Source organism: Rattus rattus, chromosome 5, assembly GCF_011064425.1.
Source record: "Rattus rattus isolate New Zealand chromosome 5, Rrattus_CSIRO_v1, whole genome shotgun sequence".
Lineage (NCBI taxonomy): Eukaryota > Metazoa > Chordata > Mammalia > Rodentia > Muridae > Rattus > Rattus rattus.
Window position 1 is genome coordinate 99,051,356 of NC_046158.1, and position 21,748 is coordinate 99,073,103.

General features: G+C 40.5%; 1 protein-coding gene across 1 annotated transcript in view; it reads right to left on the bottom strand.

Moving 5' to 3' along the window:
- Ubr1 (ubiquitin protein ligase E3 component n-recognin 1) overlaps positions 1-21,748 on the bottom strand; it is a 111,470-nt gene that overhangs the window by 68,265 nt on the left and 21,457 nt on the right. The window contains exons 5-14 of the mRNA XM_032904035.1: positions 18,809-18,939; positions 16,442-16,580; positions 15,266-15,328; positions 14,931-15,054; positions 14,492-14,599; positions 13,357-13,445; positions 11,337-11,435; positions 9,572-9,729; positions 3,972-4,071; positions 2,936-3,064 (exon numbers count right to left, since the gene is read on the bottom strand). Coding sequence (XP_032759926.1) covers positions 2,936-3,064; positions 3,972-4,071; positions 9,572-9,729; positions 11,337-11,435; positions 13,357-13,445; positions 14,492-14,599; positions 14,931-15,054; positions 15,266-15,328; positions 16,442-16,580; positions 18,809-18,939 — 1,140 coding nt within the window. The remainder of the gene's footprint in view (positions 1-2,935; positions 3,065-3,971; positions 4,072-9,571; positions 9,730-11,336; positions 11,436-13,356; positions 13,446-14,491; positions 14,600-14,930; positions 15,055-15,265; positions 15,329-16,441; positions 16,581-18,808; positions 18,940-21,748) is intronic.

The window sequence follows — 21,748 nt, forward strand, 5'->3', positions numbered from 1 at the left end:
TGGGGTGGTATTTTCTAAAACATATAAAAGTAACTGGCAAAGCATGCTTCCTTCCTTCCTTCCTTCCTTCCTTCCTTCCTTCCTTCCTTCCTTCCTTCCTTCCTTCCTTCCCTCCCTTTTTTCCCTTTGGTTTTTCAAGACAGGGTTTCCCTGTGTAACAGTCCTGGCTGTCCTGGAGCTAGCTTTGTAGACCAGACTGGACTCAAACTCACAGAGATCCACCTGCCTCTGCCTCCTGGGATTAAATGTGTGCACTAACACATCCAGCAGATGTTTCTAATAAATAAATCCCTAGACTTGATTCCTCACAATACACACAGAAGGAAGATGAGGAGGAGGCATTCTCAGAAAAAAATCTAATTAAAAAAAGGAAAATACAACTTCTATTCAAACAGTGGAAAAGAATTAAAACCGACATGAATCAAAGATTTTATGGATGGAGTTACTGAACATTAACCTGGAAATACTGCAGTATATAAATATATTGACAGTGTCTACAGTGTAATGGAATCAATATATTTTTCAAGAATTAATGTGAAACACCAAAGGTGAAGAGAGAAAATGATAAACTGAGGAGACACAGACACTAATTGGGAGACGGCACACATTTGGGACACAGGAAAATCAAATCTGAGTGAGCGCGGTGGGAAAGAGAAGCGCCAGCCACTTGGCTCCTTAGTGCAGTGCCTCTCACACTGCTTTATCCTGAGAAAGGAACTTCATAGCCAAGTAAATTGTGGGAATATTCTTCTTAGGTTCCAGGATTGATCACACAGAATATGGAGGCTCTGAGGTTCTTGTATGGAAGAACATTTTAATAGCAATGCTAATAACACGACAAGGAAAGTCAAGATGAAGGAATACAGTTTGAAATTGAAGGACGTGGTAACAAATCAACAAGATATTCTGAGTCTGAATATAAAAAGTATGGTAGTCTAAGTACAACTGTCTGCATACAAACTAAGGGGGAAGTCCAGCTTGGGCAACTGATGCCTTAAATTAAAGAAAGATTTTTATAAAAAGAATACTGGGACATTCTTTTGATAAGAAGAAGGAATTGGGGGAAAGGCAATCACCAGTTGAGTCTGATGACTGATAATGAAACTGCTAGGATTGTGTGGGTAAAAACCCAAGGGAAAGAGAGATTCCCTGCCCCTCTCCCTGTCGCCCTCACTCCCTCTGCCTAGCGAAAACCCGTCAGTCAGTCATATTATATTCCTAAAGATAGCCACCACAATCTATTCTCTTATTTCACCACACCTCATCCTAAACGGTTTCCCCTTTGACTTCTATAAACCATCATTTGCCTATGGGCCACTTGTGTCTCCTGTCTATCCAGAGACAGTCCTTGTTGTCATATCCACTGCCCACCCACCATCCCCAATCCCACCTCAACAAAAATAAATCCCTTCCCCGTTTCTCCCTTATCCTCTATATCCTGCCTTTGTCTCTTATTCTATGCCCTGTGTCCATTAGGGGCAAATACATCTCCTTTGTACTGAGAACTTGGTGTTGGGGATCCTGAGCCAATACCCTTCTGCCTTAGAAAGGGGCTTCTACTCTTCTAGAGGGCAGGGGTTCTATGTGCCCAAGGGCAGGTGAGTGAGTAGGAAAAAAAGATGAGGATAACCAAGGAGACAAATCCCAGGAAAAGAAGTAGAAGTTGGAACCAAGTGCCTTGATAAAGGTATTGGTTTTAGATAAAAGAAACTAAAAGGTGGAGACTATTGAAGACACAAAGAAACCTGATCAGATTATGTAGACTACATGGAAAAACTAGAAGGAATATGGGACTAACTCAGAAATGGCAACTTTCTCTGTAAAAATAAAAGAGTAAGTAGAAAGATGCCTCAGTGGGTAAAGTGCTTGCTGGGATAAGGACCTAAGTTTGGATCTCAAGTACCAACGTAAAGGCTGGATCTGGTGGCTACCTATAACCACAGTGCTAGGGGGCAGAGACAGGATCCCACAGGGCCTGCTGGCCAGCCCGTCCAACTAAAATGGTCAGACTTAGGTTCAGTGAGAGACACTGTCTCAATACGGTATAAAGAGGGAAGGCACCCAATGCCAACCTACAAAGAGGCACACACATATGAATAAGTAAACATTCAGTGCTCCCAGCCCTGAAACGCAATCACCCACAACAATGGCTGTCTTTTCATGTGGATGCTAGAGCTCGCTCAGCAGAACGCAGCTCCTTATGCTTGCATGGAAAAACCAAAACCAAACCAAGCAAAACAACCACTGTGCACTCTCAGACACTGGGCCACTTTTCCAGTAGTCCTAAGGTACATTTTTTTTTTTTTTAAAAAATTACTTTCTGGGGTTGGGGATTTAGCTCGGTGGCAGAGCGTTTGCCTAGCAAGCGCAAGGCCCTGGGTTCAGTCCCCAGCTCCGAAAAAAAGGAAAAAAAAATTACTTTCTTATTATGTGTATGGCTGTTCTGCTTGCAAGTATGTCTGTGTATCATGTATGTATACTGCCTGTACACAGAGGCCAGAAGAGGGTGTCAAAAACCTTGGAACTGGAGTTGCAGATGGCTGTGAGCCACTGTGAATGCTGGGAATTGAACACAGGTCCTCTGAAAGGCATCAGGTACTCTTAAGAGCTGAACTATTTCTCCAACCCCCAAGGCAGATCCTAAGACACATTTTCTAATCAAATATAAAAGAATCAATTTTCCTTTTATAATTAATGATAAAATTTTAAGATAGTCACATTATAAACTTTTACACCAAGAAAACTATAGCACGGGGTTGGGGATTTAGCTCAGTGGTAGAGCGCTTGCCTAGCAAGCGCAAGGCCCTGGGTTCGGGCCCCAGCTCTGGAAAAAAAAAAAAAAAAGAAAAAAAGAAAACTATAGCACAAACTATGCTACTAATAACTATTAGAGCACTTACGAAGGCACTGATCCTACTACAAATCTTTAACTTACATCACAAGCACACCACTCTTGGAACATGAGCAAAATATTCTTTAGTTGCATCTGTATAGCGATGGCAGCCTCCCAGTCAGGGTCTACTTCAATGTGCTGTCCAACTTGTCTTCTGATTTCTTCCATTCCCTACAAGGAAAGACTAGTTTATCCATGGCCTTTTCTGTTTTGTTCCTCTATGGCAAATTATAAAAATACCAGCATATATATTCATAAATGTATACTATTTTAACACGGCGAATGTATGAGTTACATGTGTTACATGTAATAAATACATTGTAATTACATGTATTATAATACAGAATGTGCGAGCTAGAAAACTAGCTTTCCAAAGTATACACAGTTCATGGGTTTCTGACTACAAACACCAGCAGTCATTCCCTCATGTGGAAAACAAGAATCCTAACAGCAAAATAAACCTATAAGCCAGAGATATTTATGCAGTCCTGTTATGTGAGTCCTATTCAACAAGCATTAACAGTAGCACCATTCACACACACACACACACACACACACACACACACACACACACACACAAATGGATAAGTTAATGTTTATATCTTATTTCTACTACATTACAGAAGTTTTTTTTTTTTTTCTATGAAAACCACAATTTACTTTTTTTTAAAAACTGAGGAAAGGGGCTAGAGAGATAGCACAGTGGTGAAGAGAACAGACTACTCTCTTCTAAAAGAACCCAAGTTTGATTCCCAGCACCTGAAACAACCTGAAATTCAAGTTCTAGGGGATTCAACCCTCTCTTCTGCCACACAGGACACCAGGCACCCACACGGTGCATAGACATATATTCAGTGAGGATACCCACACTAATAAAATAAAAATAAATCTCAAAATAAAATAAAATGGGGGTTGGGGATTTAGCTCAGTGGTAGAGCACTTGCCTAGTAAGCACAAGGCCCTGGGTTCGGTCCCCAGCTCCGGAAAAAAAAAAAGAAAAGAAAAGAAAATGGAAGGAAAAAGGAGATGGATTTTTTAAAACTAGTTTATTTTATTGGTACACCAAAGATTACCATACCTGCATACAGGTGAGAATCTTCAGGAAAGACCGGAACCCTTCCAGGAACTGTGCTCTTAGTTTTTCTGTCCATACGAGCGGCTTGCTAATCAGGATGTACCTATCATTTCAATAGAAAAAGAAATAGTTCACTTTATTCTGAAATGATCCTAATGTTCTCAGGGTTCTAGACAATGCTGACTCATCGACACTGAGTTCTAATTTCTTACAGTAATTATAACCTCTGGGCATAACTAGAGTTATTTATTTGGCTTTATTTATATAAAACTGGCAAGATAAGGGAATCACTACAAGACCACCATCAAGGCTAAGCCTGGCTTTCTAAATTCTGCTTCAGACTAGTGGAACCGCCTGGAGTGTCACGGCACAGGCCTGCAGAGGACAAGGCCTGCAGATGAATGCAGCGCTACACCTCCTCAGACTTGTCCTAACCACTCCCCAAAGGCCAAGGCAAGAAGGGCGTAAAGCCACGTGTCACCACTGCTCGCACATTAGGACATACACGCTGGAGAGATGAACAGCCGCATGCTAATCTACAATTCACCAAATCACTATTTCTTTTGGCTGAAAAGATAACAATTGCTTTCAATGGGAACAAAAGTTAATCATGGACTAAGTTCTGTTTCAAAGGGTATGATCAGCAACTATTAAAAAAACTATTTTACACCTATTGAATGAAATGCATTCCAAAACATCCACCCACAGTCTCACCTATATATGTATGTGTATAAGAGGGAGTGGGAACATAAATATGAATAAGATGTCCTCCACCTTTGAGATTCAAAGAATACTGGGAAAATACAGCAAACACTATAATCCAGTGTTAGCCACATACAAACAAGCAAGCAAAAAAAGGCACAGAGGAAGTACTATAGAACACAGAGACCATACAGTAAATATAGAAAAAGTCTGAATCTTAAAAACAGTGCAGATTATGGTTTAATTTCTCCAATTTTTTAGATAGCCATCAATGTGGTAACTATAATTTAAAAAAATCAAAACTTAATTATGAGCCAGGCTTGTTAGTGTAACCCTTTAGTCTCAGCACATGGGAGGCAGAGACAGGAGGATCTCTATGAGTTCAAAGCCAGCCTGATCTAAATAGCAAAGCCCAGAACATTCAGGACTACGTAGAGGGACCTTGTCTCACTAATGCTGCTGCTGCTAACGATGATGATTTCTGTGAGATGGCTCAGCAGGTGAGTGTGCTTGTCACTAAGCCGAGGACCTGAGTGCAGTACTAAAGACCAACAGAGTGGAAGAAGTAATGACTCCCACAGGTTGTCCCCTACCTTCACATACCACACATGCTGAGTCATGTTCTCTCTCTGTCTCTCTCTCTCTGTCTCTGTCTCTCTCCTGTCTCTCTCTGTCTCTCTCTGTCTCTCTCTGTCTCTCTCTCTCTCTCTCTCTCTCTCTCTCTCTCTCTCTCTCTCTCTCTCTCTCACACACACACACACACACACACACACACACAAAAACCAAAAACAAACAAATGTAATAAAAAAGTACAGTTAGCAGGACCTTTGAAATGTGCTGGTTATTATTTCTTAAAGACAAAAACAATTAAAGGTTAAAACAAGAGTGACCCGAGGTTTGGTTGTCCCATGAGAACTGCAACTGAAAGTGTAGTCCACAGAACAGCCCCGGCTTTGCAGAGAAAGCACTGGCACTCTAGTCAGGTGCCTGAGCGAGCATCTCCACCTAACAGCTCTGGATAATTGGAAACGTACTAGCTGACACAGGTTACACTTACATTCCGACTTTGTCATGGTTCATTCCCAAGTTCTCATCTAACAAGATGCAAGGGGCAAGAAAAGTAAATGGAAAAGAAAGACAGAGGTCTACAATAAGACAGGTAGCAAAAGCAACAGTAAAAGGATTGGACAGGGGACTGGTTTTGTTATCTGCTATGCTTTCCGGAAATGGAACACAGAAACCAGTTAAAATAATAAAAGGAATAAAACTTTTCTACTTTCCACTTCTATATGTTAGAAATTAGGAAGCCAAATACCCCAGCAGATGCCTTCCACAGACCTGAGTGAGAAGGGAAGGGTTTGTTCTCAGAAGGGAGCAGGTGTTAGTGGCCCCCTTTGAGACCTCACTGGGCAGACTGCAGCTGGGGACTGCTCGTTTCATGACATACAAATGCCTCTCCGGGTTCAGCAGAGAGGAACATTAGTTCAGAAAAGACTTTGCAGCTATGACTGCTGTCTGTGTCTTCATGTCAAATAACAATTGAACTGTTTCTTTCTAAATGGACAAGGGGAGCTAGAACCAAACAAGGAAAGCCACAAAAGGGAAAAAATTTCAAGAAATTTGCTAATGCTTGGAAAAGGCTCCTCAGAACTGGAATTCACTGTTTGGAGGGAGCCAAGCTTCCTAAGGCAATGTCAACAGAGGACCAAGCATACCAGGGTTTGTTTTATATTTAGGTGTAGTCAGGTAAGTACAGTAAATAGCTAGACAGCAGAGATCTAAAAAGAACTTACAGATACGTCATTATTTCTAGCAATTACTGATTTAAAAAAGCAGCTTTTGTAGAAAACTGAAACAAGACACATATAGAGAATAAGGCATAACTGCAGAATTTACTCTTTAAGAAGCGGAACACAGGGCTCACTGACTGTTCTTAAACACTGGTTCTGAGGAGTGTTATGTTTCAGAACAGGTTTCAGTGTTGCTTTCTATGCCCTCTGTGGGGATACACAATGTCCTAAAAGGAATAGGAGGAGTACAGATAAATAATAGTCGGGCTGAAATTCCACCTCCACTACTCAGTAGCTTTATAACCTAAAAACCAAGACATACTACTTACTTTGTAAGAATGTTGCCATATCATGTGAAGTTAGTATAAGCAAAGTTCTTTCCCATGTGAGAACTACTAATAAGCTTTACAGGGCCCTTTGAGAGCGAACTGTACTTGAGCAGGTTTTTAAACTGTGTCAGTTTTCTCTAAAATAACTCTGTTATGAGACTGTGGCACAGTGACTACAGTTCACCCTGTAAAGTAGACCATGGCTCATCAGTGAATCACCAAGGACATTTCAAATACAGCCATTAGGCCGTTACAACCTGAATAGCATGACTTACACATGATCTGACAAAGGAACAAATGTGAATGGCAATGTTGATCACTACTACATGCTGATCACTACTGGGTGTATCCACCATCAATATTTGTTTTAGAGGTGTGAGTTACTAAAGTTAACAATTTACTAAACTCTAAAGAAAAATTTGTAGACACAATGACATTTTAAAATATAAGATTTTGAGAAAGTCTTGAAAATCAAGACTTGGTAAAATCAAGACTCCATTGTAGTTTCCAGAAATCTAACAACTTATTTTTCCCAGGGTTGGGAATTAAACCCAGGGCTTTGGGTACTTTTGGCAAACAACTACTGAATCTACTCAACTACTAAATTCCTAGCCCTACTTTTTAAACAGACTAAATTATTTTTAAGTTGGACTAGAAGCCAATTTCTTTACTATTGATTGTACTGTGAACTCCAAGACTTTGTTTACTAGAAAAAACAAGAGCTTTCTCTTTGAATGTTGTAAACAGGACTAAATCAAGTCAACCAAAGGTCAAGAGGTGGAGCAAACAATGAACTGACAGGACATGAACACAGGATTACTAAGGAAACAAAAATACAGAAAGTAAGGGAAAGTCAGGAGGACTGACAGAGACACACAGGAAGTAGAAGGGAGGGACATTCGGTTTAAAGGAGCTTTTTAGAGATAGCCTGAGAGGGGTTATTACCTCTGGGACAACAGCTAAGGAGGAAGGTCAGTTAGCTGGTGCTTTCCCTGCCTCTCTGAGCTAGCAGGATTTTACCCCAGATTTTGGCTCCTGAGTTTCCACTGCTCAAATCGAGAGATTGAGAATTTGTTAAAAAATGATAGTTTCCTAAACTTCTTATTATACACAGTCATTAGAAGTAGGTAAAAATTTATTTCCGATCATATATGACTTGGAACTTTAAAAAAATTGTGTGTGTGTGTGTGTGTGTGTGTGTGTGTGTGTGTGTGTGTGTGCGCGCGCGCGCGCGCATGTGCGCATGAGAGAGAGAGAGAGAGAGAGAGTTTATATGCATATGAGTGCAGATGCCTGTGGAGGCCATAGCACTGGAGTTAGAGGCTGCACAATGTATGGGAGCTGGGAACCAAACTTGGGTTCGAAAGATAAACAAATGCCCTGAAGTGCTGAGCCATCTCTCCAGCCCCATCTTTTAAAACCAGAAAACTAAGTATTTATTTTATTCTAATATATGCTAAAAGAAATTTTTTGAAGTCCATGATTTAATAAATAGTTGATCTATCAGAATTTTTATAACATTCACTTCCAGAATAAATGGAAATTTATTTTAATGACCAGAACAGTTCTATCATGTGATTTTAATTTTAGTTTAAGATTTTTAAAATTATTTTTCAATGATGTGTACTGGGTGAGTGTGCATGTGAATGCATGTGTCTGCAACTGCCTGCAAAGAACAGAGAGACAGTGAAATAGATCCCCTGGAGCTGCGGACCAGAGACAGTGAGATAGATCCCCTGGAGCTGGGGACCAGAGACAGTGAGATAGATCCCCTGGAGCTGCGGACCAGAGACAGTGAGATAGATCCCCTGGAGCTGGAGGTACAGATGGTTTTGAGTCACCTGATGTGGATAGTGGGAACAGAATCCAGGTCCCCTACAAGAGTGGCATGTGCCCTTAAACACTGAACAATCTCTCTAGCCTGCAAATTTTTGTTTGTTTTATTTAATGACTGTTCTGTCTGCATGTACACCTGCATGCCACAAGAGGGCACCACAGCACTTTATAGTTGGTTATGAGTCACCATGTGGTTGCTGGGAATTCAACTCAGGACCTCCAGAAGAGCAGTCAGTGCTCTTAACCACTAAACCATCCCAGTAGCCCCAAATTTTAGTTTAAAAAGAAATTCTCAGTCCTCTTCTGGGAGAAAATTTTAATTAAGGGAACTCTGATAAGTATCAAAAGATTGGTATATAGGTGAAAAGGAAAGTAAAGAGAAAAACAAACATTATTGGAAACAGAGTATATGAGGGGACAAAACCATTGAATGTGTAAGTAAAGGATAAGTGCAAGGGGTCACGTGACAGTGCAGAGTCGCTGGGTGGCCCAGGTGTCCTCAGCACCTTCTTCATTCTACGGGTTTACACTCTGTGTTTACAGAAGTCTGTGCTACTCACGGGAGACTGATCCCAGGACCCTACTCCCTAGATACTGAAAACAATACAGTGTTTGCAAATCACCCGTATACATTGCAGGCAATTTAATGCCTATACAAAGTAGATGTCCTACGAACAGTTGTCATACTGCAGTGTTTTGAAATAAAAACAAGGAAAGAAATTGTATAAGTCCAGTAAAGAATCAGTCATCTTTTTATTCCTTCCAAGCTGTTGGTTGGATCTCCGGCTGTAGAGGCAACTGCATTAGCAGTAGTAACTACAGTTCCTGTGCTTGCCATCAGGGTGAGGAGAACCGTGGTCAAGCAAGAGGACCAAATTTTACTTATACGACAGACAAGTAAGCACACTGTCCAACACATGCCCACCTCTTATCCCCAGGCACTTACTTCAGGTCACAGATCACCGCGTACACTCTTCCCAGCTTGTCCTGGCTATAGCCCTGGAAGTTGAACTTATTGTTCCTGTCCAAGTACTCAGGTAGAACTTCCAGCAGGGTTTCAGTAATGACAGAAATAACATTCTGCTCTTCAATAAGATGTCGGGCCTATAGAATGTTTCAAGAATATTATTTTAGCATTATCTTACCTTAGTATGGACTTAATTTATTCACTTGTTTGGCTGACCAGCATTTCATTTTGTTTTTGAAATAGCATCTCATTATGCACCTAGACTGGCCTCAAACTTTTTCCTGTCTTAGTTAAAAAGAAAAGCCCGGGCTGGGGATTTAGCTCAGTGGTAGGCGCTTTTACCTAGGAAGCGCAAGGCCCACCCCCAGCTCGAAAAAAAAAAAAAAAAAAAAAAAAAAAAAAAAAAAGCCCACCCTAAATAAATTTGTTTGTTTGTCTTGGAGGCAGGGTCTCTCTATTTTAGGCCTGAATATCCTGAAACTTGCTACATAGGACAGGCTGATTTCAAACTCACAAAGATTCTCCTACTTCTGCTTTCCTCTTAAGTGCTACAATTAAAGGAATATGCCACCATGCCTGGCCAGAAATAATTTTTAACAAATGCATATTTATTATTTAGAGGCTGGGTCTCACTATGCAGCCTTGGCTGGCTTGGAGCTCACAATGTAGACCAGGCTGTCCTTGAATCCAGAGCAATCTGCCTGCCTCTACATCCTGAATGCTGGAACTAAAGGTGTGTGCCACCATGCTCAGAATAAATGTTTATTGAACAGTAAAATAAGTACCTAGTTTTTAAAGAATAGCAACTACTTCAGAAGTTAATTTCTAGGGTTTGGGTTTTATCTTTATTTCTGGTACTAAAGATCGAACTCCAAGCCTTGTAGATGTTAGGCAAGTATTATATTATTGAGCTGTACTCCTAGTGTAAAAATTAGTTTCTATAAAATTCCCTTTTCCTCAATAACTAGGAAATACCTATGTGAATTATGCCAAACCTATTACCCAGATTATGTGAGCAAATATTTACCATCTGTAATCATATCATGAACAATGAAAATCAAAGATAACTTTCACAACTTTTGTCATATTGCTGCCTGTCTCATATTTCTTCTTCACCCCAATTCAATTCTCTTCCCTATCCTTTTCTTTGGCCCTTTGAAAAGGGGAAATAAACAGTTAAAAGAAACAGGAAAATAAGCAGCATAGAAAGGAAGCAGAGCCTCTTTTCCTCCTACGCCAGTGCAGCACCATCTCACAGAAGGGTCTGATGGGCACTCTCTCCCTTTCTCAGTTTTTACCTTAATGTATCTGTCTACCAAAAACAATAAATAAAGAACAAAAGAAAGGCAAAAACTAAAAATGCAAGGTTTTGGTATTGGAAAGACAACACTTCAGAGAGTAAGAAATCAAAGATGGGGGCTGGAGAGATGGCTCAGTGGTTAAGAGCACTGCATGCTCTTCCAGAGGTCCTGAGTTCAATTCCCAGCAACCACATGGTGGCTCACAGCCTTGTAATGAGATCTTATGCCCTCTTCTGGTGTGTCTGAAGAGAGTGACAGTGTACTCACATACATAAAATAAATAAATAAAATCTTAAAAAACAAGAAAAAGAAGAAATCAAAGACGGGACCATATGGACAAGAGTTTCCAGTTAGGCCCTCCCTGGGTACCACTGGAGCTGATCCCCATCGAGTGAAAGTCTTAAGAAGCAGAGCAAGTTTTACTGAGAGCATCGAGTACATACCAAGGTGGGAACAGTGAACATCTGAACGGACAGTGCGGTTATAGAGATGCTCCTCTCGTGGTCGTCACTGATGTACTCTTTCTGTAGTTGTTTATAATACTGAAAGACGCAGGTGGAAAACCCACTGAAAATCACTACTAAAACCTTTACATTCTGAACTTTAGTAACAACCTCAAGTACAACAGCTCATCAGATGGCAAGTTAATAGACTGTCACATCGAGAGCAAGAAACTAACATATGTTCAACTACTTGATCTAGCAGAGACAGACAATTAACTTTAAATTCAAAAGACACTGCTGAAAATCATGGCAGAGTACAATAGTATAGCTTACCCCTTTTCAACAAAACAAAACAAAAATGCCCCTCAGGCAATGTTTTACAGCTTCTCCTCTAACAGTACAGAGTTGGATATATTTAATGGATTTAGCAATTTATATGGACCAGGAGACCAGTCATAGTCAATCCTGTATTAGATCAAAGTCAACACCACATCTACCAAATAATAAGCATCTTTTAAAAAGTTATAAACAATTTGTCTATTTAATCTTTCACTATAGAATCCTAGACCTTAAGAGATGACCATGGTGTACAAAAACTATATCTCATCTAAGTAAGATCAGCTTTTGTGTAATGGATAAAATTCCATTTCAGATCACATATTCTTATATCTAGGGCCAACAATCTTATGTCTAAAATGTTCTAAAAAGTATTTAGAGAAAGCAGAAAAAGATTACATCTCGAGCTACCATCTCCTCCAAGGGACAAGACACACAGATACTTTCTTCATTCCTGTTGTTGTGTGTGTCTGTGCACCCTGTGAGTGTGGCATGCTTAAGGAGGCCAAAAGAATACCTTGGATCCCCTAGAACTGGAATGAGCCAACAGTTTGGTGCTAGGAATTAAACCAGGTCCTCAGGAAGAACAAGTGTTCTTAAGCCATCTCTTGGGCCCCTAAATGTTAGTTTTTAACAATGTGCTTAGAGAACCCAAAGGAGGCAACTTATCCCCACGCTGTCATTTACCCACAACAATTGTGACTTCCTCTGTGCTTCCAACTCTAGTTTTGGTTCTGTCTCTACACCGTCCTATGCCTCTTAGAACCATCTGAAAGTTAAAGGCAGAAGGAGTTACCACACGGTGGTGCACACCTTTAATCTCAGCACTTGGAGGCAGACGCAAGCCGATCGCTGTGTTCAAGGCTATCTGGGATGACACAGTGATGACCTTGTCTCAGAAGGGTGATGGGGCTGGAGAGACAACTCAGTGGCTAAGAGCACTGGCTGCTTTTCAGAGGACTCAGGCTCCATTCCCAGAACCCACAGGTGGCTCAAAACCATCTCTAACCCCAGGTCCAAGATATTTGACACCCTCTTCTGGCTTCAGGCACAGACATGGTCACAAATATACAGGTGGATGAAATACTCATACCCAAAATGAAAGTAAATAAATCTTAAAAAAAAATCAAAGAATCAATAAGTTATACATCTTTGAACAACTCAAATAACAATCTCAAAGCCCCTGTTCTGTGTAACCTCACAATCATACTTGAGCAATAAGTAAAAAGACATAATAATGTAGCACATGAAACAGATCAATAAACAACATAAAAGAGTTTTATTTTTAATCTTAGTTAAATATACGGGTTCCCTAATTCCTGCCCCTGCCCCTGTGCATCTGTTCCTTTTTTCTGCTATTCCCTTCATGCAGACACTTCTATTCTTGTAGTAATTTTACTAGCAGGCAAATAATGATCAAAAGGATGAGTGGGAAAAAAAGACAAAGAAGAAGAGTGACTGTCTGGATGACCGTAATAACCTGCCTTCGCTTGGCCTTTTCCACTATCTTCTCTCCAAACTTCCAATCCAACAATCACCATTTGTGAACATACTTATTGTTGTATAAAACGATACATTTTAATGAAGAAATTAATAACATAATTTAAAATGAGCTTCATACGAATCCCTCTGCTTCTATAACTTCATTTGTCAAAAATTATGTTACGTTATAAACAGCAATTACCTTCACAAATTCCATAGCAAAGAGTTTTTTGTATTCCATCTCCATAAAAAAACTACTAAAGATCAATTCGTGAAGGATCTTACGGGCACCTGTAGATCATTAGGAAGCAGAGGGTGAGGGCATCACCAAGACAGAGACAAATTATTCCAGGCATTAGAAATAGCAGAGCAGAGGTGTTCTGTCTTGTTCTGTTTTTTAATTACCAGGCTAACAGCTTCAAAGATGCAGTACAGTCAACGTCATGAATTACACACACAGATACCTACCAACTCTTCCCTCTTCTGTGCCTCTCCCAGCATTCACCTTACTGTTGATCCCTTCAAACCTGCGTTTCATCATAGTTTTAAATTTTATTTTACTTTATGTGCAGATGTGTATGTGGCAGTGGTATGTGCGCGTGAGTGCAGAAGTTCACAGAGGCTAGAAAAGGAAGTCAGATCTCCTGAAGCTGGAGCTACAGACCGCTGCGAGTCACCTGAGTTTGATGCCGGAACTGAATTTGGGATCTGTGCCAGAGCAGTGCTCCTTTCTAACCCCCAAGCCACTTCTCCAGCCCATTTAACTCGTTGGGCACCAATAGGAGGAGAGGCCCTTGGTCCTGCCAAGGCTGGATGCCCCAGTGTAGGGGAATGTCAGGGCAGGGAAGTGGGGAGGGAGGTTGTTGGGAGGAGGGTGGAAAGGGTTGGGATAGGGGGTTTATGGACGGGAAACAGGGAAAGGGTATAACATTTGAAATGTAAATTAAAAAAATCCAACAAAAAATATACAAATTTCACAAGAAAAAAAAACTACGTTAACTCTGTTCTTTCCTTTTTCTGTACCTTTCAGACTCTCATCTTTTACTCTCTATGTCTCATCTAGATTGCTACAGTAGTGAAAACATTGCTTTACTAAAAGCACTGCTATATGAATCTGATTAAACAGTTTTCAACTGGCTCTTTCTAAATGAAAGGCACTATTGTTAAAAGACAGTATTCCCGGATTTTTAATCAGCAAAATTAAATTAGTTAACCTTGCCTTCACAAATAACACAGATCAAGATCGTGTTCGATAACTGACTCACACAAGACAGACCTCTGATGAAGCTATAATCTTCCCTTGACCCTGCAGGCAGCGTAAACAGAGGTCTGCTTACCTTTATAAAGTTTTGCATCCCAAAGCATTAGTCTGCTGATAAGACAGGGATGTTCAGAGCCAGGCTCTTCTATGAGGCAGGCCTGGCAGAAGATCTGCCTAAAGTCACCTACAAATAAAGGAAGCCAAACGGAGTCAAATGATTTTCTTCATACGATATTTCTCCTAAAAGTGTTTCTATAATAATATGTAAAAAAATTAAAGTTAACTTGCTATGTTTGATGCCAAGAATAATCATGTCATCAAACTCAAGAGCCAATAAAAACATGTTATTTGATGTGCATTTAAAAACAAATTTAAGGTACTATATACTTGAAACGTAATCCTGATGAAATCAATCAAAATAGACCCTTGACCAAGAAATAAGAAATTTCAATGACAAACATTTCTATAAAACACAATAGTTACTTAGAAATCAGATAAACAGGGTGTTTGCTTACTTGAATAGCTCATAATTTTGTTCATCCAGGATCCAAGGCGCAGAGCAAATTTCTGGTGGGCCATAACCATGGAATGCAGCACTTCCACATGGAGGGGGTGCTGAGAGACGTTTTCTGAGTGACTCTACAAATGACAGGAGGAGTGAGAACAGGCTCTGAACTGTGCTTTAGTGATCTACACTTCATAAAGGAAGCCACACAGTCTTCAACTGCCAAGTTTCCAGACATGCCTTTACTCATGACACCAACCATGGCAATAATAAGATCACTTGATTCCTAGAAATAAATCCGTGTTTCCTTTTGAACTTCTGTTTGTGGCTAATTCAGAAAGTTACCTTTATATCCTCCTTTGCTTCCTGGCAAGCGGAATACACACCTGCTTTGACAGCCCGGCGACCCTAATTGTAAGGGAAATGAGAATGAGGTAGTGGGATGGGAATCACAATCAATGAGTTACACACAACCCACAGACTTGATGAACTGTCGATTACCATGACGCTAGAATAAAACCCAGGTATGATACCCTAAGAGTGTGCCTCCAGCACCCAGGAAGCAGGAAGATCTCAAACTGAAGGCAGCCCAGGCCACACAAGACTGTGTCTCAGAAAGGGATAAACTAGCTGGCCCGTGCTTCACTCCTTTAATTCAGCACTTAGGAGGCAGAGGCAAGCAGATACTTATGATTTTGAGGCTAGCCTGATGTACACAGTGAACTCCAAGACAGTCAGAGCTGCCTCAGAACAACAACAAAAACAGAGTCGGGGATGGCGTGGGGGGAGCTAAATCAGTAAGGCTGGCTCACTCCTCATAATTCCAGAACTGAGGAAACAGAGGCAGGAGGATCAGGAATTCAAGAGCATCCTCAGCTGTAATTAGGCCAGCTAGGCTACAAGCTCCCTGTCTCAAAACAAACACTCCAAGAGCTAAGGACATAGTTCAGTGGAAGAGTATTTATCCAGAATGGGCAAAATCCCAGATCAAATCCCAGACAAAAATTTTAAGTTTTGACAATTCCATGTATATAATAAATTTGGTCATTTCAATCACCGTTCTCACCTCTTATCCTCACTCATCCCCATGTTAAAACCCTTCTTCCAAACAAATCCTCTCCTATGTTTGTGTCTTTATTAGGTAAGTTGCTGAGTTTAATCATAGATGCTTGAGTGACCAAGGATAAGGAGTTATTTACTGGAGTATGAACAACTTATAGTGACAATATCACTGAAGAAAACAATTTCCCTAACCCCCAGCAACCACTAACTGCTGTCAGTCCTCAGGGAGGAGTGGGGCCTCCCACTGTCCCTCCCCCATCCACGACATACACTGACATATCTAATCTGTCCGGGTATTCACAGTTGCTAGGAGTCAAGAGTGCAACAGTTAGCTCATGTCCAGAGAAGTTAACCGCACATGTTAAGTCTATAATGAACCATGTTTTTAAAAAGCAGCTAACACCTGAATTCGAGAATTGGATGTAAGACAGCAAAATAAGTCAGAGGGTGATCACGAACCTCTTTGTCTATGGCAGTCGTGTGCAACTGTGCCTCTGCAAGCTCACAGTCAAGAGCTCTTTGCAGACTGTATATCACATGATCATATGAATGGTGCTCATCATTGAAAAGGACACAGTAATATCTTTCATTTTTCTCCCTATTTAAAAAAAGATAGATATTCAAATAATAATGCAAGCAAAAACAGTCATATATTCTAAAGCAGCACAATGCAGTTTCCTGTCTGTCGAGAATAACACAGTAATATTGATACATGACATGATTTTAAATAGTATAGTGCTATGGAATGGAAAAGAACCCCATTAAGGAATGCTGGCACACAGATACTTGGGAGGCTGAGGCAAGGATTACTTGCACCCACAAGCTTGAGTCAAGACTGGTTAACTCTCTATGATCCCCTGTTTCCAAAAAAGAAAACAAAATCATTAAGTACTATTTCCTCAGATGTTCTTTTCTCCGATTTTTCTCCACTCTCTCCTCTTCCTCGTAGGCTGCCTCAGACCATCAACTTTTGTATGACTCACACACTGACAACGGGAAAGACAGATGTTCAGGCTTAGAACCTTCAGGTAGACAATGATAGGCAATCATTTTATTTTTGTAATTTGCCTTCTATTTAAGTGATACTGGACCTGTTGATCTAGGCTAGAGAGATGGCTAATTGGCTAAAAATAAATACTGCTCTTGTAGGGGACCCACGTTAAGTTCCCAGCACCTACATGAACAACTTAAAATCATCTGTGAAACCCTCTGGTATGCACCTGGTGCACATAAACTCACAGAGGCCTATGCCTAAATAAAGGTAAATCTTGAAGTGATAGGGGTATTATAGTTTTGAGGAAAAGGTGGAGGGTTTTTGTTTTAGTTGTTTTCAAAGTATGAAGTGCAGCACGCCCACTTTGTCTATAAGATCTCAGATAAAACACTGACTATCTTAGATTTGCTTAGAGGAAGATAATACCTGCATTCCAGTTATATGACGATCTCATGCGATATGTGAAAACAGTAGTTATAGGTTATGCACTGTCAGCTTTAAATCTTCTTTAATATGCCTTTCAACAGTCCTATTAGTCTGTGCATGGTAGCACATGACTCTAATCCCAGCACTCAGGAGCAGAGGCAAGTGGACCTCTGTGAGTTCAAGGACAGCCTGGTCTACAAACTGAGTTCCTGGACAGCCAAGGTTGTTACATAGAGAAACTCTGTCTTGAATTGTCCCCCTGTCCCCCAAAGAAATATGAGTTCAGATGAATGAAAGAGGTATCCAGGGTCACAACACAACTAAGCAGCAAGAGGAACAAGAAGGCGAATCTATGCCCAGTGTTTCCTACCAGTAAATATATCCAAGCACTGCTGTCTGTGCTGGGACGCACTTACATTGTGTTTATTGATACAAAATTTCTTTATAGAACTGTCATTATCATCTATCTGAAATTCAAGTACTTACAGATAAAATTTCTTAATACTTTTATTTCCTCAACAAGTCTATGACCAACACAAGTAAAAAGTACATTTGATGTCATTAAAATTCTTAATTATCTCTTCTTACATAATAAATTTCCCAGAAAAAAAAGACCACCACCAATAAATAAATAAATAAATAATCAAATCTGTATATGGATTTGTGCTGTAGTTCTGTAAAACTCTAAACAAGTAGAAATAGTTCCACAAGGCCTGAACTATACTTTAATATCCAGAATTCCCTTTTTATTCCTTTGTGACAGGGTCTCACCACATAACTCTGCCTGACCTGTGCCTTGCTATGTAGAGAGGACTAGTCCTGAATTCACAAATATTCTCCTGCCTCTGCCTCCTTTTCCAGTTAAGTTAAAAAAAACTTTTTGAAAAGTTAAAAACTGTTAATGTCAATGAGAGACTTATACCTGTTAGAATTGCTGAGTTTTATGTAAAAACAAATTAAGTCCTGATGCCCGCAATAATCCTGGCACACTATTTCCAAAGTATAAGGGCAAAGACGATTTGGCTGATTCTCTGTTGAGCTCATACCCACTCCTGCCTTGGGCATATAAAACAATTCTACAAAATGTCTGTGTTTATATCTATTCCAATAACATAATAAATTCTGAGCTTGGGAAGGAGGGAGGGGAAGGAAGGGAGGGAGGGGAGGGAGGGGGAGGGGGGGGAGGGAGGGGGGGGGGGGGGGGAGGGGGGGGGGAGGGGGGGGGGGGGGGGGGAGGGAGGGGGGGGGGGGGGGAGGGGGGAGGGAGAGAGGGGGGGAGGAGGAGGAGGGGAGGAGGAGGAGGAGGAGGGAGGAGGGAGGAGGAGGAGGATCACAAACACAGATATCCAACAGTGTTTGTCAGCTTAAATAACCATCACTAAGCTGTGGCTTGTGACAGCTCCCACCTTCTCTGCAGTTCAGGAGGCAGTTCCTTTTCCTCTTCCCATATAGTCATTTCTACAATGTACTTTATCACTGAAGGGAATATTCTCCTGGCTTGAGCAATTACCTCTTCATTCAGTGGGCAATGCAAGGTCTGTGAGGAAACAACAGAAACATACACTGAGATTATGTCCACATAAATAGATAAGGAAGATGTTAAATCACTTCAGTGAGTTCATTACAATATCCAGTAGGAATCTAATCAAGTTGAATTCATAAGCTCTTGGTATAAAATTGATGTTACAGATGATAAAAAGAAACACAGACTATAGAATACCTTTTATTCATATTTTCCCCTGTAAATTCTCTTTATTATCTTTCTGAATAGCTTCATTATGATAATACCATGCAACAACTGGCTATCCATTATAGCTTACAAAAACTCATATCTTACTTCAACCAACTCTCGCAGTCACCTTAAAAATATCCACAAGCAAGTATTGATAACAAAGAATAAGAAACAGGCTGGAGGTGAAGTTTAGTGGTAAACACTTGCCTGGGATGATCATAATTTGATCCTCAGCACAATAAAACAAGAAAAGAAAAGGAGAGGAAGGCGGGGAGGTGGGGGGGAGAGACGACAACTTAGCTAATCAGAAAAAAACAATCTTTTTCTGACTCTGACCATACATACTTTGCTGAAGTAGAAAGCAGAGAATCAATGGCTGAGGGCAGGGAAGAGAGGGACTTAGTGTTGAATGTGTAGAGATTCAGTAGTGCAAGGCAAAAAACAAAACAAGACAAAAACACTGAATTCTATTGCATAACAATGTGAACGTACTCAACACAGCTAAACTGTATTCTTACAGAGGGTTAATGTGGCAAATTAACCAAGTTACTCTCTTCCCTTTAACACCTTTGATGTCGTCTCACCTATGGTCTGTAAGTTTGCTTTTACCCCCTCTTCAACAAGTCACCTTTTCTGAATAGTGTGTCCAGAGGTCTTTGCTAAAGAGATAAAGTGTCAATGGTACTAATATCAACATTGGAACACAACATTCCTGCTCATCGTTTTCCTTCCTCAGTTTCTTTTGACCATTCATAAACATGACCTCAGGGAAAAGTAGAAAGAAATTCTTCTGCTTCCATCTGGTGCTTATAAAAGAATTTTTCAAGAAAAGCATTTGCATCTTAGAAATACGAGAGGAACTGCTTTTACTTGCATACCACAGGAGCCTCTCTTTGAGGCTGCACAGTGCACTGCCAGTGTTATTGGTTAGGTCTGCTGATGCTCGGTGATACTGCATTAAGCTTGGCGCAATTCCATGTACCTGGCAGAATATGGATCTCACACCCACAAGGCAGAGAGAATAAAAGCTGAAATCACAGTGTTACAGGAGCTAATGTGCTACCTAGAGCAGCCTTCTCTCACCTCCAGAGAAACAGTTGCAGGATATTGATTACTTTCCCAATCTAATTTTAAATTCAAAAATGTTCAAGATCAGATTTGAGACTGATTCAGATTTCTAAAAATAATGCTAGCTTTCTGGATACGTGAGACACGTCTTTTATACTAGCACTTTGGAGGCACAGTGGGTTCCAGGCTAGGCATGGCTACATAGAGAGGCCTTGTTTCAAAATGAATGAATGAATGAATGAATGAATGAGTCTAGCATAATTCTTCTCCCCCCACCTAAGCATTTTATTGTTTTTTATCATGATGAATTAAACATCTCCCATTACATCTCCTAAAAGGTATTGCTCATATGGCCAGTCAAAAGTATTTGTTAAATATATTACACAGAAAAGCAGGCATTTTGCTGTTGCTTGTTTATGTCAGTGCACATAGCAGTAAACAGACACAAGCCCAGCAACTGGAAGGCTATGCTTGGGAGGGACCTGAGTTTCAGGCCCGTTCTTAAAGAGCAACAAGCATACAAACAAACAAACAAACCTAGAAATCTTTGTGAACTGTAATGAAGTGTCTCATTTCGGTTAATTTTCTTGTTTTTTTTTTTGTTTGTTTGTTTGTTTTGTTTTGTTTTTGTTTTTTTTGACTTACAGTCATGACTACTTCTCCTTGTCCTTTGCAATGTTTACATATCTTAGCTCAGTCTAGTTCATCTGATTAGTGTTCCAGAGCAGGGTCAACAGAAGGATTCTGAAACATTGAGCTCCAATGTAGATGAATTTTAATCCAATGGCATGGCTGCTCTGGCAAGGGCTCACCAAAGACCTAGGTCTGTGTGATCCAGCTGGAATGCAGACAGGACACACACCTTCAACCCTTCTGGCTGGAACACAGACAAGCCCTTTCACACACCTGTATGTTTGTAGAAGGAAAAGGCCATGTTTGAAAAGTGGCTAAATTGAGGAGCAAGTAATGAATCAGAGACAGATTTGACAGAATGAGTCAGAAATAGGATACTCCCAACTCTCAGGAGGAAAGAGAAGCTATTTAGGAGGAGCCCAGGGACAGAGAGGGAGTCAGCTGGGAGTCAGTGCAGTGTGTCCAGTGCAGTGGAATTGAGTTGTTCCTGATTTCATGAAGTTCAGAACAGGACAGCAGAGGCAGTTGAAGCCAGAGAATAAAAAGAAACCAAAAGATTAGAACAAATTGCCGGAGTTAGTTTGAGGCGAAGCAGAGCAATTTAGTCAGAAACTGAGAGAAGACAGGTTGGATCAGTCAGCTTGGAGAGGAGTATGAGCCAGAACAGCTGAGTTGAACCAGCCAGCCAGAGTTCAGAAAGAGCTGGAAAGGGTGAGCTTATTCAGCAGTGAGCCTCCCAGATGACAATTACATCAGGTGAAAGTACTTTATGCTTCAACATGAAATGTGATTTGTATAGATTTTATTTGAGGCAAGCATCCCTGAAAAAATTGAGAATGCTTTCCAAGACAGCAGTTCCCAAATGTGCTGGCACAAGCACCTTCACAGTGAGTTCCAAGAAGGCATTTCTTCA